Genomic DNA, 14610 nt, shown 5'->3' on the forward strand with positions numbered 1-14610 from the left:
TCCAGGGAGAAGGAGAATGTGCATTCCCTTCCAACAATCTGCTTTCCCCCCCACTCGACCGCCCACTGCCTCCACTCGGCTGGCTCCGGCCTCCTGTTTGTCCCTCGTCTCCTGCACTCCACCATCGGTGGTTGTGCCTTCAGCCACTACGCCCCGAAACTCTGGAACTCTCTCCCTCAATCCCTCCGCCTTGCCCCCCTCCCTCTCCACCTCAAATCCCTCTTAAGACCTTCCTTTTTGATCGTGCTTACGATCGCTTCTCTCCCTGGCTCGGGATCAGACTCCACCACCGTCAAGCGCTCCGGGACACTACCCCATGTGAGGGCACAATATAAATGCAAGTTGTTGGTGTTGTTGCATCTTTGGGATTTCCATGTGGAGGTGGGCGGCATGAAAATCTCAGTTGGGTTTAGAAACTCTTAAGCCCAGTGATGGGTTTCTGTGTGTGTTAGACACCGACTGATCAGAAAGCCCCAGAACTGTTGTGTTGGCAATAATGGAGTCAGGATTACACCACACAATTCATGCTGTTTGCCCTCAGCCACAGCAACGTGACTGTTATGACAAAATCAAAGACCAGAAGTTCATAAGCAGCAGGTGAACATCTATGGTTTGGGTGGTTGGAGGGTACGACTGGACCTCCAGCCAAAGAGTTAACCCTGTTAATCCTAGAGGACTATCCAGCAATGCCGTTAACCCTGTGTTGACCTGCGAATTATACATTAGAGTATTTTGCACAGAAACAGGCCATTCGGCCCAACTGGTCTATGCCGGTGTTTATACTCCACGTGAACCTCCTCCTGCCCTTCCTCAACTAAGCCATCAAGCAGAACCTTCTATGCCTTTCTCCCTCATGTACGTCTCTAGCTTCCCCTTAAATACATCTGTGCTATTTGCCTCAGCAACTCCATGTGGCAGCGTGTTCCACATTCCCACTACTCTCTGTGTGAAGAAATTTCTTCTAACTTCCCTATTTGTGACTATTTTATATTGATGGACTCTGGTTTTGGTTTCCCCCACATGTGGAAACATCTTCCCTACGTCGACCCTATCCAAACCTTTCAGAATTTTAAAGACCTCTATCAGGTCACCCCTTACCCTCCTCTTTTCAAGAGAAGAGTCCAAGTATGTTCAGGTTTTCCTGATAGGGTGTAACTCTCATTCTGGGATCAGCCTTGTGAATCTCCTTTGCACCCTCTCCAGTGCCTCTACATCCCTTCTATAGTGTGGGGTCCAGAACTGCACAGTATCTAAGTGTGGTCTAACTAAGGTTCTATAGCAGTTTATCATAACTTCCCTGTTTTTAATTTCTATCCCTCTAAAAGGAGCCCCAATGCCTGGTTTGTCTTTTGATGGCCTTATTAACCTGCGTTGCTACTTTTAGTGAATTGTGCATGAGTACCCTAGATCCCTTTGCTCCTCTACACCATTTAGGTTTTTATTTTTCAGGATGTACGTGACTTCCTTATTCCTTCTATCAAAATGTACCACTTCACCCTTTTTTTACATCGAAATGCATTTGCCATTTAAATGCCCACTCAGGAAGTTTAATGTCTCACTGTAATTTGTTGCCGTCCTCCTCTATATTAACTACTCCCCCAATTTGGTGTCAAAGGACCAGAGTTGAATCTCCAGCAGTGATGTTTGAATTGTTTCAAGTTTGTATAGTTGAGCCTGGATGTAATGAAGGCGTGTACGAGGGTCTCGGGGGCTGCAGAGTGAGACAGGCTCGGAGCCGGGTGATGTTGCGGAGGTGGGGGAAGCCAGAGCGGGTCATGGCACAGATGTGGGGTAGAAAGAATAGTTGAGGGTCAAACAAGACCCCAAGATTCTGGACTGGCTCAGTGAGGGAGAGTGAGCCCCATGGATGCTGATGCTGTCAGCGCCAATTAACAAGTGGAATTGAATGTGGGGAGAGAAAATGAAGGAAGACAATGAAGAGAGAAAATGGAATGAGGAGGAAGGGAAGGGGTTAGCCTTTGCCCCCTGTCTCTGGGGGTGGGAGGAGGAGAGAGTGTAAGGTTTCCATGTTCCAGGTTTCCTGTTAGAGCTCTCTGCGGAGGGAGGGGGGGAGAAGGTATTAGTTCCTGCCCGTTTCTAGTGGGGGGGAGATGGGGTGTGGGGTTTTATCCTCTGTCCTCTGTCTCTGGGGGTGGGTGGGGGGTCTGCCTGGAGGGGGTGTTAGTCCCTGTCCCCTGTCTCTGGGGGGCTGTCTGGAGGGGGGGGGGGGTTGCTAGCCCCTGTCCTCTGTCTCTGGTGGTGGGGGATGGGTGCTGTCTGGCTGGGGAATGGAGCTGATGGATGTAAGCCTCTCCTGTCAGAGCTCTGGGGTGGGGGGTGGAGATGGTTTAAGGCTCCCCTGATCCCTGGCTGGGGGGATGGAGATGGAGATGGGGATGGAGGTGGAGGTGGGGATGGAGGTGGAGGTGGGGATGAAGATGGGGATGGGGATGGAGATGGAGGTAGAGGTGGGGATGGAGATGGAGGTGGAGGTGGGATGGAGGTGGAGATGGGGATGGAGTGGGGATGGAGATGGAGGTGGAGGTGGGGATGGAGATGGAGGTGGGGATGGAGGTGGAGGTGGGGATGGAGATGGAGGTGGAGGTGGGGATGGAGGTGGAGGTGGGGATGGAGACGGAAGTGGGGGTGGAGGAGGTGGAGGGGATGGAGGAGGGGGTGGAGGGGATGGGGGTGGGGGCTGCTGTACAGTGGGTGGGGGCTGTATTGTTTGCTAATCCAGGGCTCAGATTGCTGGGCTTTGAGTGGCTGTCGCTAGGAGACCCCCGGGGGAACAATGAGGACATCCTGGAGCCGCGCCCCGAGCGAAACCCCGCGTTATCTCCTCCCCTGCGTTCGCTGTGCTAATCCACAACTCACCTCAACAGCCCCAGTGCCTGTGAGCTCCAGCGGTGCCTCCTCACACGTAGGTTTACCTCTCTCTCCCCCTCCACCATCACCCAACCCATGGGGGGTCCTGTCACTGCACAGTGTCCTGTCACTGCTCACCCCCCGTGTGCACAGGGTCAGCCCCTGGTCAGTCCCTGGTCAGCCCCTGGTCAGCCCCTGGTCAGTCCCTGGTCAGTCCCTGGTCAGCCCTGGTCAGCCCCTGGTCAGCCCCTGGTCAGCCCCTGGTCAGTCCCTGGTCAGCCCCTGGTCAGTCCCTGGTCAGCCCCTGGTCAGCCCTGGTTAGTCCCTGGTCAGCCCCTGGTCAGTCCCTGGTCAGCCCTGGTCAGCCCCTGGTTAGTCCCTGGTCAGCCCCTGGTCAGCCCCTGGTCAGTCCCTGGTCAGCCTCTGGTTAGTCCCTGGTCAGCCCCTGGTCAGCCCCTGGTTAGTCCCTGGTCAGCCCCTGGTCAGCCCCTGGTCAGCCCTGGTCAGCCCCTGGTCAGCCCTGGTCAGCCTCTGGTTAGTCCCTGGTCAGCCCCTGGTCAGCCCTGGTCAGCCCTGAGCCGCTCTCCGGGAGTCAAGGTCTCTGCAGCCATTTACACCATCCAATCCCAACAGCGACCCTTCCATTCATAGCTCCCACATGTTTCTTCCCCCACCTAACCCCCCCCCCCACACCCAAACCCCCCCCCTCACCCACACACACACCCAAACCCCCCCCCATACACACACACACATATACACCCAAATACCCCCACCCCCCCCACCCCACCCCACACACACACACCACTGGGAGCTCACAAGATCTGACAGTAATTGATACAAAACCAACAATTGCATTGAACAGGACATGACTGTGGTGAGGAGTGGGACAGTGATAGTCCCGGAGACCTGGAGCTAAGTGATCAGAGCACTCGCCTCGCAAGCGCCTCATCCCGTCTTCCAGACGTCTCAAAGCGCTTCACAGAATATTGTGTCAAGTGATTTGACTGCATATTTTGCGGCAACACAGCAGCCAATTGCGCACAGCAGCATCCCACAAACAGGCGGGGGTTGAGTGACCAAATTATTATTTTTTTTGAAGGGATTATTATGCCCAGAAAAGTGATCCACCAATCGACTAACAACCAGGTTCCTACTGACTGCTGGTAAACAGGGGCGTGTGTGTGGAGTAAGGAAACTTGCCCAATTTTTTGCCCTGTCCAGGACTTGAACTCAGGTCGTCTCGCGAGGCGAGTGCTCTCACCTCTGAGCTACAGGTGTCCACAAGTATTATTATCAATTCCTGCAGATAAACAAACCTCTTCACAATGACTCACGATCCCTGGGTTGGGACATGGAGACCCCATCGACCCAGGATGCCCATCGCAGCCATGTACAACAGCCCCGGCCCCAAGTACATGCTGCAGGGGAACACAGGTCAGTGTGTGTGTGTGTGTGTGTGCAAAGGTCAGTGGGGGGGGGGGGGTGTTGCCGCTGGTGTCAGCTTGACGTGGGTTATGGTGAGAGTTTCAGGTCTGTTTGACTCAGTGGCTATCACTCTTTGTGTGTTCAAGCCCCACATCGGGGTCTTTGACCTCACAGTCAAGGCTAAGGCTCCAGTGAGGGGTGGTGGGGGGGAAGGGGTCAGCGCTGCATTTAGAGGCTGAAAGGCTCTGTGTCAATCAGAGTGATGTGTGGCTCTGTTGTGAACAGTACACGTGTAGCTCACTGGCGCTGGTGCCTGGTGTCTATTGGTACTGCATCAACCAGCAGTGATAGTCTTCTATTCCATCTCATGCCCTATCACATCGTCTGACGTATCAGAGCTGTTCATGATTTACTATAAAGTGTAGTAACTGTGCGTTTTTGTCGGCGAATGCGGCAGCCAGCGTGTACCATTGACCCACAAGCTTCAGAGTGTGACTGACTGACTGGTGGGCGGGTGGGCAGGTGAACGGGGGGCCAGTTGGGTGGGGGTCAGGTTAGGAGGGGTGGATGGTTGGGGAGGCCGGGTGGGCGGGGGAGGGGGGCATGGTTCGGTGGGGCCGGGCTGGGAGGGATGGACAGTTGGGTGGGGACTGGGCGGGTGGATGGACAGTGGGAGGGGTGAACGGTTGGGTGGGGCTGGGTAGGTGGATGGGCAGGGGGAGGGATGGATGGTTGGGTGGGGGCCGGGCGGGCAGGTGGACAGGGGGAGGGGTGGATGGTTGGGTGGGGGCCGGGTGGATGGACAGGGGGAGGGGTGGACAGTTGGGTGGGGGCCAGGCGGGCGGGTGGGTGGGCAGGGGCCGACTCCCGTTGACGTATGTCTTTCTGTGCCCAGGTTATGAACGTCATGACCTGACCAAGTACAGGGCTCCAGCCTATTCCCTGGCCAAACGCCTGCCGGGGCTGAAGGACCCAGGGACACCGGGCCCCAAGAAGCTGCCCGAGAAGATCACGCGGTTCGGGGTGGAGAAGGGCCCCCTGTGGTCCATGGGCCAACGTCTGAAGGACTTTGACCCCGGAAAAAGCCCTGGTCCAGGTGAGTGAGGCCTCCCCTCCCTGTGAGGAGCGAAAGAGTGCAGGAGACTCGTCATAGCCACACAAACCTCAGAAGCTGAGAACGTGGGAGAAGCTCATGCAGATATTTTACTGTGTTGGCGTTTGCTCCTCCGAGACACCGTCCATCCCAATCCCCATCCCAGCTCTTCCCGTGTCCTCTCTAATCCCGGCCTCTGTGTTTACTCGTTTAACTGCCGCTTGGATGATGATTTTACATACAAATCTCATGTGTCTGACTGTCTCCAAGCCTTGTTCCCTCTGCTGCTCGCTCGGTTGCCTGGCACGTTGATGTGTTGGTGTGTTGGCGTGTGGGGTGCCACGCCTGTTTTGATGAAAGGTGGGCTGTCTTGTGTTTTAACATGTAAGCATGTTGATGTGTAACTTGCCCCACTTGATGTCGTGTTGGCAAATAGCTATGTTTGCACGTGTTGGGGTACATTGGCATGTGATTGTGGTGTGATACTATGTGTTGGCATGTGATGCCGTGTGTTGGTGTGTGATGGTGTGTGATAAGAGTCTGATGCCGTGTGATACCGTATGATGGTGTGTGATAGAGTCTGATGCCGTGTGATACCGTATGTTGGTGTGTGATAGAGTCTGATGCCGTGTCATACCATGTGTTGGTGTGTGATAGAGTCTGATGCCGTGTGATACCGTGTGTTGGCGTGTGGACTGCCCTGTGACAACACTTGCCGATGCCGTGTGTTTCTCTGGACAGGAAAGTACAAACCGGAGAACGGGGACCGGCTGGCATTCCCCAGCGTTCCCGCATACTCACTGGCCAAACGCACACTCGGCTTGAAGCTTGGCGAAGGACCAGGTAGAGTGACCGGGTGGGGGGGATGATGGGGGAGGGAGTGATCCTCAGGGGTGGTAGGGGGGTGATGGTGGGGGAGTGATCACTGGGGGGAGTGGGGAGTGATTGCAGGGGGTGAAGGGGGTAGTGATTGGGGTGGGGGGTGGGAGGAGTGGTTGGGGGGGTGATGGGTGAGTGATGGGGAGGTGTGGGGGGTTGGTGGTGTTGATGAGGGTAGTGATTGGGGGACTGATTGGGGGGGGGGGATGGGTACTGGCAAGACTGACCACTCTCTCTCTCTGGCCCAGGTCCTGCCCGCTATCAGGAGGTGAAGGTGTTTGGGCCGAAGATCCCACACCTGCGAGCGGCCCCTGCCTACTCCATGGGCAAGCGCCTCAAACTGGGCAGCGCCATGGACTCCCTGGGCAAGGTAAGCCCCCCCCCACCACCACCTCCCCCACACTGACACATAGCCCCCCCCACCACCACCTCCCACACTGACACATAGCCCTGCCCCCCATCCCCACTAATACCCTCCCAACCCTCTCCCCATGATACTGACAGCCCGCTTACTGATGCTCCCCCCTCATACACATATACACGCATTGATACAGTGCCGACTCACTGACAGTGTGGCTCACGCAGAAGGTTGTGGAGCATGGCTCGTGGTGAGGGTGAGGGGTGTGTGGCCCCAGGTAACACCCCCCCTCCCTCTCTCTCTCTCTCTCTCCCTATGTCAGTCACCGGGTCCGTGTGTGTATGATGCAGTTCATACAGACCTGTTTAAGGTCCGGGCACCCAGGTACACCATGCTGGAGAGAAACCAACTGCCTGGAGACAACACGCTCAAACCTGGGCCCAATGTTTACCGTCATGAGCTGGTAAGTGACCCACCCATCCCTCCCGATCCCAACCCCCAGCTCAGCCCCAAATCACCCTCATACACACGTTCAACACATCCAGGCCCGACTACGCCAACTCCCTCCTTGTCAGCCTCCCCCAACTCTTCCCTCCACAAGCTGCAGATCATCCAGAACTCTGCAGCTCGTGTCCTCTCCTGCACAAGGCTCTGTGACCCCACCACCCCCACGCTCGCTTGACTCCACTGGCTCCCCATCCCTCAGAGTTTCCTCGCCTCCTTCAAGGCCCGTCTGAAAAACAAAACCTTCCTCTTCGACCAGGCATTCGGCCACCCTCCTGCCCTCCTGCTCCCACCCTCCCTGCCCTTCACTCCTCCTGCCGCCACCCTCCCTGCCCTTCACCCCTCCTGCCCCAACCCTCCCTGCCCTCCTACCCCTCCTGATCTCAACCCCCAGCTTGGGTCCAAATCCCTGACTGTCCAGCGCCTTGGGACGTCATCCTGCCGTGTAAATGTCGTGTGTTGTTGTTGTTGTCTCGGATGTGGTGACAATCCCATGGGGGGTGGGGAGGAGGGGGGTGTTCAGTGGGTGAGAAGAGGGTCCCAGCAGACAACTCGGTGTGTGTTGGGTGGATACCGAGGGAGGGATACAGGACTGATGTTGGAAGAGGGTAGACAGGCTGGTGTGCAGTTGGGAGTGTTAACACTGTGTTCCTCTTTACCAGGTTAATCTGCACAAACCCATCCAACCCAAGTACACGTTTGGGGTTCACCATTCCGACTACCTGGCCCCACTCATCGTGACCCCCACAGATTGAAGCAGCGGGCCCCTCTTCTTCCCTCACAGTATCACAGCATTGCACCCACACGTGCAGTGTCCTTTTAAAGACATCTTTCTTATCATTCTGGAGTTTGTTTGGCTCTGTCATGTGTTGGTTGCAGATCCTGGGACCCCCTCCTACCCACGGGACCCTTGTTCTGCGACGTTGAGGTCTGGAAGGGGAACAGTGGTCTCTGAGACGCCCCCCCCCCGTGTGAGGTTTCCTGCCTCTCCCCTCCCTCAGAGATGTCATACACCCTATGTAATTCGCAGTATATCAGTGTAAGTTGCTGTTGTCTCATTTCCCCCCCACCCACCTTATCCTCGGATCCTCCCTACCATGTCCCGATGGTGATATCCCACAAACAGCCATGATGTGAGTAAGTGTCAGCCAGGACACCGGGGGAGAGATACTCCCTTCTTGATAGTGCCGTGGGATTTTTTGAACAGGGCACTGATGGGGAATGAGGTTTAACGTCTTATCTGAAGAATGGTGTCCCCGACAATGTGACACTCTCTCTCTCCCCCCCCAGCGCTGAGCACAGAGTCCACAACGTGGGTACGTGTGTATGTGTGTGTGAGGGGAGTGGGGGGAGTTGGGGGGACTCGAACCCAGAACCTCCTAACCCCAGGGGAGGATGCGAGAGACCGAGCCGGGCAGAAACAATCCGGTTTCTGTTCACAAATCTGCAGAGTAAGATTTTTGCTCCGACCTTAAACTTCCAACACAAAGTGGTCTCTCAGGGCTGAGACTGTGGGGAATTTCAGGTCTCGGGTCTTCTCCAATCAGGTCACACTGGTGTTAAAGGAATAATAATAATCCTTTCAATTGATACAGAGCCTCATCACGTCGTTGAGACGTCTCAAAGCGCCTCACAGGATACTCTGTAATGTGTAATGACTGTGTGTTTTGTGGGCAAAACACGGCAGCTGATTGCGCACAGCAGCGTCCCCACAAACAGGCGTGGATTGAATGTTGGGGTGGAAGGGGCTGTATTCGGGGCAGTGATGTTTCCCCCCCACCCCGTCACCTTTGTAACAGCAAATCTATTAAGAATTGTGGGAAGAAGTGGCTTTCAGAGTTTAGACTAAGATTCCGTCACCGTGAATTTTATGACAAGTTTTTAAAACAAAAAATACAAATCTTGACATCCTCTCGTTGGCGACAACAGCTGTTAACATCAGAGAGAATCATTCTGGGGTGTAATAATAATAATAACAATAATAATTATCCTTGCATTTGATACAGCGCCTTATCACATCGTCTCAAAGCGCTTCACAGGATATAGTAACGTGTAGTGACTGTGTATTTTGTGGGTGAAACGCAGCAGCCAATTGTGCACAGCGGCGTCCCCACAAACAGCCGTGGATTGAGTGACCAAAGTTATTATTTATTTATTTATTTATTTTTGAAGGGATTATCGCCCGTGGGTTTGTTGGCCAGGACACTGGGAGAGAGAGAAACTCCCTTCTCTTTTCCCGACAGCGTGATGGAGATCTTTAAAGTCCGCTTGAACAGGGCACGGATGTGAGCACGGTTTAACGTCTCATCCCAAAGGACGGCGTCTCTGACAATGTAGTGCTCTCTCCCCTCAGCACTGCACTGGAGCGTCAGCCTGGACTGTGAGCTCAAAGCCCCTGACTTGGGGGCTCGAACCCACAATCTCCTTTACCAGAGGTGAGAGCGAGTGGCTGAACTGGGCTGTGACGAAAGTAATAATAATAATAGTCCCTGCACTTGATACAGCGCCTTATCACGTCTCCGCGATGTCTCAAAGAGCTTCACAGGGTATACTGTAAAGTGCAGTGACTATATTTTGTGGGTGAAACGCAATGATCTTAAGGCTGACACCGTGCAAATTGGGAGCCCCTCCCAGCAGCCCTCCTTCCCGGGGAATTTTTATAAGGGAGGGCGGGGGTTCAGAAAGCGTATTTACAGTGTACGTGACGGGGCGGGGGTGGGGGGCGGGGGTTGTCTTGTATTGTGCTAAAGCAACTGTTGTGTGATTTGATGGAAACAGAAGCCGGGGGGAGGAGAGAGCGTGTTTCACATGACCCCCCAGGGTCACCAAAGTGGCCAAAGTGACCGTGTGCAATAAAGTCTGTTTATGTTCTCGCACGCGAGTGGCTGGCATGTGTTCTATTCCTCTCCCCCACCCCCTCCACGCACACACATACACACACACACACACTGGGGAGAGAGTGGGGAGGGTTTGGAGTGTGACTGGTGAGGTTCTGGTGTGTATATCGCACCCCCCCCCCGCCCCATTCCGTCCTGGTGGTGGGGGTGGGGGTGAGCTGTGTGTATTGTGACCCCCTACACACTGTGCCGCCGGTTGTGGATCATGGCCATGATGTGTGTCAGGTCCAGACTCTTCATCATCACTTCACAGAACTCATGGTCTTTCTTCGCCCCCTGAACAAACTCCTCCAGAGACAGCTCACCTGTAAACACCGACACACGGTCAGTCACACCGCCCACAGCGTTCAGCACCACTGTGTGGATCTGTGTGCGCTGTACCTCACAAGGTGTGGGGTGTGTGTGAGGCTGTGTGTGTGTTGGGGAGGTGGGGGAGGTGAGGGTGTGTCTGTATGTGTTGGGGGAGGTGAGAGTGTATGTCTTATGTATTTAGGGGGTGCGTGAAGGCGTTGTGTATGTGTGTGGGGGTTGAGGGTTATGTGGAGGGGGTTGGGGTGTGTGGGGGGAGGGTTGGGGTGTGTGTGGGGGAAGGAGAGGGTTATCGGGTCGGGTTCCACTCACCGTCTCCGTTCACATCGATTTTGTCAAAGACGCGGTTGGTGAATTCCTCGACCGATATTTCCTGGTCACAGCCGTTAATGGCTCTGATCGCCTGAAACACAGCCACACTCGCTAGTCACTCACTAACCCGTCTCTAACCAGTCTGCACCTTTATATTTCATACTGTTTTGGTCAGCCGGGTCTCAAACACACGGAAAACCATCACAGTGTTTAAGAGTCTCCAAACCAAACTGAGATCTCCGTGTACCTACACATGGAAATCCCACAGGGAGAGTGTTGGGATGGAATGCGCTCTCTCTCTCTCTCTCTCTGTCCCTGGAGAGAGACTTCCTGTTTACCTAATTCCGGAGAGTATGAGGCGCAGGTTGGCGAGAGCCAAGGCTGGAGGGGGGCCCAGGGTGTGTGTTGGGGTAACTGCTGGAGTCTAAGCAGCTAAACCCACACAGGTTGGCCATCGATATCACTGTCTGGCAGCTTTCCCACCGCTTGTCCAGCTGGGACCACCCTCCCCGTCAGGGCTTTGGCTGTGGGGTTACCAGGAGCTGATGGGGAGGGGGATTCCCGGCCCCCAGTGACTGGTCGGCCTTTCCAGGTCCTGCTGATGAGCCGGGCCGGGCTGTGCTGCCATCAGCAGTGAGTGCCCTGGAATACTGCGGCCCCTCCTGGCTCAGGAACCGGGGACTAGAGACCACCACGAGGGGGGGCGCGATTCCGATATTCCATTGCCAAACAAGTCATCTGGAAGCCAGCTCAGCTCCATGAAGACCCCGGTTACTATCCCCCCCCTCCCCAGCCTAGGAATGAAGAGGAAGAGAAAGATGGTGGCAGGCTGACCTTGATGATGTTGAGCAGCTCGTAGCGGTCGATGCAGCCGTTCCCGTCCACGTCGTAGAGTTTAAAATACCAACGTAGCTTTTGCTCCATCTTCCCCCGTAACACCAGGCTGAGGGCCGCCACGTACTCCATGAAGTCAATGTAGCCATCCTGTAACACACAGCAGCTCACACCCAGCACAGCACAGTCCAGCCCCCACCCCAGCACAGCCCAGCCCCCACCCCAGCACAGCCCAGCCCAGAGACACACCAACACAGCCCAGCTCCACCCCAGCACAGCCCAGCCCAGAGACACACCAACACAGCCACAGACCAGCGCAGCCCAGCAATACACCAACACAGCCGAGCCCAGCAACCCAACAACACACCAACACAGCTCAGCGCAACAACACACAAACCCAGCGCAGCCCAGAGACACACCAACACACCAGGCTGATGGCAGCCACGTACTCTGCAAAGTCTATATGGCTGAACCTATACTACAGCGCACAGCAGATCATCCCAGCTCAACCAGCACAGCACAGCCCCCAGCCCAGAGACACACCAAAACAGCACACACCAGCTCAGCTCAATAAAGCCCAGCCCAGCAACACACCAGCCCAGCGACACACCAACACAGCCCAGCAACACACCAGCCCAGCCCAACAACACACCAACCCAACCCAGAGACACACCAACACCACACCAGACTGAGGGCAGTCTCATACTCCATAAAGTCATTGTAGCCTCGCTCCCTTTCTTGCCTCCTTCAAGGCATCTCAAGACCTTCCTCTTTGACCGCACCTTCGGTTGCCCTCCACCCCTCTTCTGTGTGTGTGTGTGTGTGTGTGGGTCTGACCTCCTGGCGTGCCACCAGCTCCTCCCCCATAATCATCCCCCTCCCCCGGAACCCTCCCCGATTTCCCCAATTATTAGATTAACATGTCATCTGCTCCCCTATCTGCCCCCCAAACAGGGTCCCCATTCACTCGCTCCCCTATTCCCTCCCACCACCATCTCTTACTGTTTTCTCGCTCCCCTATCCCCCCATCCCCACCCGCACTACTCGCTCACTCCCGCCTCCCCCCGGCTCGCTCATGGGGCACTGGCACAGACACAGTGCCCCACTCCCCTCCACCTCCCCTGATCCGGCCCCCCCACCTTGTTCATGTCAAAGGTCTTGAACATCTGCTCGATGTAAGCGTTGGCCTCAGGGCTCAGACCTCTCAGCCCAAAGAACTGCTTGAACTCGTGGAGGGTGAGCTGACCAGAGGGACACTCCGTCATGAACTTCTTATACCAGAGGTGGATTTCCACAGCCTGCAGGTCATCCACAGTGGAGCCACCGGTGTTCCCCATCGCTGCCTCACACTCTTGGACAGACCCAGATATGTATGTCCTCTCCTCCCAGTGGTGAGGTCAATATAACCCCAAGATAAGCCCCATCAGCTCCGATAATCCTCCCCTGACAGGGTTTAACGTCTCAAGTCAGTTCGAAGCAAAACAACTTGCCTATAGGGGAGGTTGGGCTGATAATAATAATGATAACAATAATGATTCTTGCATTTGATACAGCGCCTTATCACGTCTTCGAGACGTCTTAAAGCACTTCACAAAATATGCTGTAAAGTGTAGTGACTGTGTGTTTTGCGGGAGAAACACGGCAGTGTCCCACAAACAGTCGTAGATTGAGTGACTGCTTATTTTTTTGAAGGGATTATTGCCCCCGGAAAAGCGATCTGTCAATCAACGAACAACTGGGTTCCTATTTAGTGCTAAACAGAGGCGTATGGAATAAGGAAACGAGCTGAAGGTTTCACCCTGGATGTTGCAGTGAGCAAATTGACTGCTGCATTTGCTCATAAAATAACAATTCTCGTATTGGATATTGCACCTTATCAAGTCGTTGAGAGATCTCAAAGTGCCTCATGGGATTTTATGCTAAAGTGTAGTGACTGTATATTTGGTAGGTGAATGACTGAGCCACCAGTGAGGCAGGAAGGAGTCCTGTAGAGTGTATGAGGAAGAGAAGTGTAAGGGAAGTGTGTTATAATAACAATCTGTGCATTTGACATAGTGCCTTTCACGCCGAGAGGACATCTCCCACAAATATCCACAGTTACATCCAACAAACAGCCTTGAAGTGAGTGAGTGCTTGTATCTGGGGGAATGTTGGCCAAGACACTGGGAGAGAAAGAGAAACTCCCTTCTTTTTTCCAATCTTTGCCCTGTTCAGGTGGATGTTAATGTTCTCTCCGGTGGAGATCTTTTAACATCCACCTGAACAGGGCCCAGACGGGAGTTCGGTTTCACATCTCATTCGCCCACAAATATAAGGTCAATTCACTTTACAGTCTATTCTGTGAAGCGCTTTGAGACGTCAAGAAGACGTGAAAAGCGCGATATGAAATGCAAGGATTATTATTATTATCTCCAGAGCGTTCTCAGAGTTTCCTGTGAAGTGCAGTGGCTGTGATATGTAGACAAACGTGGTATCCAGAGTGAATTCTGGAGGGATGAGATCAAATGGATTCAAAGTTCATCTGAGCTTTTCCCGTGACGCTGACGACACCTGACTGCACCCTGTGACCGCAGGTTGCCTGCCGATGGCTGACTGACTGGAGAGGACACGGCCGAATGGCCTCCTTTGCTGGTGATCCGTTCCCACCAGATAGTCCAGTTGACTTTACTGTTGGAAGGAGATAACAGATTAATGGTATTAGATTAACCTCTAAGGGGCTTTATTAATAGACCTGACATTGAGTGGACTATTCTGGGTGGGTAAAGAAGCTAAAGGTAGCTATAAAGGGAGATTCCTCTCGGGCTGGGGATTGCTTCTATCCCGGGCTCTGTTGTCCGCGATGCTTTGTTAATCTCTCACAGGCAGCGCAGGGCAACTCCAGGTCAGGCACCGAGCACACAATCTGCATTCAATAATAATAACTTGCAGTTGCACAGCGTCTTGGGAGCTCTTAAAAGTGGCGGAGGCTGCTGCCGAGCCTGGGGGGGGAAGGGAGGGGGGGGTACCCGCAAGCGCGGTCGAAAAGAACGGTCTTCAGGCGCGATCTAAAATAATAATAATCCCGGCGTTTGATAGGGCGCCATATCACGTCTTCAAGACGTCTCAAAGCGCTTCACAGGACATACTGTAAA

At 54.3% G+C, this 14610-nt stretch overlaps 2 protein-coding genes across 2 annotated transcripts; one reads left to right on the forward strand and one right to left on the reverse strand.

Moving 5' to 3' along the window:
* Positions 1 to 4190: 4190 nt before the first annotated feature.
* Positions 4191 to 7903, forward strand: odf3b (outer dense fiber of sperm tails 3B). Its single transcript, XM_042335473.1, has 6 exons — positions 4191 to 4302; positions 5189 to 5389; positions 6128 to 6229; positions 6514 to 6635; positions 6946 to 7068; positions 7790 to 7903. Exons 1-6 carry the CDS (start codon positions 4194 to 4196, stop codon positions 7880 to 7882), a joined length of 750 nt encoding a protein of 249 aa, XP_042191407.1. The 5' UTR covers positions 4191 to 4193; the 3' UTR covers positions 7883 to 7903.
* Positions 7904 to 10076: 2173 nt separating this feature from the next.
* On the reverse strand, positions 10077 to 12993 carry LOC103190180 (guanylyl cyclase-activating protein 1). The gene is made up of 4 exons (XM_007910875.2): positions 12619 to 12993; positions 11480 to 11629; positions 10646 to 10736; positions 10077 to 10329 (listed from the first exon to the last, which is right to left on the reverse strand). The coding sequence occupies exons 1-4, from the start codon at positions 12814 to 12816 to the stop codon at positions 10202 to 10204; spliced, it is 567 nt and encodes a 188-aa protein (XP_007909066.1). The 5' UTR covers positions 12817 to 12993; the 3' UTR covers positions 10077 to 10201.
* Positions 12994 to 14610: the final 1617 nt, after the last annotated feature.

Source organism: Callorhinchus milii, unplaced genomic scaffold (assembly GCF_018977255.1).
Source record: "Callorhinchus milii isolate IMCB2004 unplaced genomic scaffold, IMCB_Cmil_1.0 Scaffold5, whole genome shotgun sequence".
Taxonomy (NCBI): Eukaryota; Metazoa; Chordata; class Chondrichthyes; order Chimaeriformes; family Callorhinchidae; genus Callorhinchus; species Callorhinchus milii.

What these genes read in the sequence shown, in the direction of transcription:
- odf3b (XM_042335473.1), top strand. Translation starts at nt 4,194, where the DNA reads ATGACTCACGATCCCTGGGTTGGGACATGGAGACCCCATCGACCCAGG. An exon ending in CATGCTGCAGGGGAACACAG is followed by an intron (nt 4,303 to 5,188) that starts GTCAGTGTGTGT and finishes TTCTGTGCCCAG; the next exon opens with GTTATGAACGTCATGACCTG. An exon ending in CGCTCAAACCTGGGCCCAAT is followed by an intron (nt 7,069 to 7,789) that starts GTTTACCGTCAT and finishes CCTCTTTACCAG; the next exon opens with GTTAATCTGCACAAACCCAT.
- LOC103190180 (XM_007910875.2), bottom strand. Translation starts at nt 12,816, where the DNA reads ATGGGGAACACCGGTGGCTCCACTGTGGATGACCTGCAGGCTGTGGAA. An exon ending in AGACCTTTGACATGAACAAG is followed by an intron (nt 11,630 to 12,618) that starts GTGGGGGGGCCG and finishes TGTGTGTTACAG; the next exon opens with GATGGCTACATTGACTTCAT. An exon ending in AGCTGCTCAACATCATCAAG is followed by an intron (nt 10,737 to 11,479) that starts GTCAGCCTGCCA and finishes GCTGTGTTTCAG; the next exon opens with GCGATCAGAGCCATTAACGG.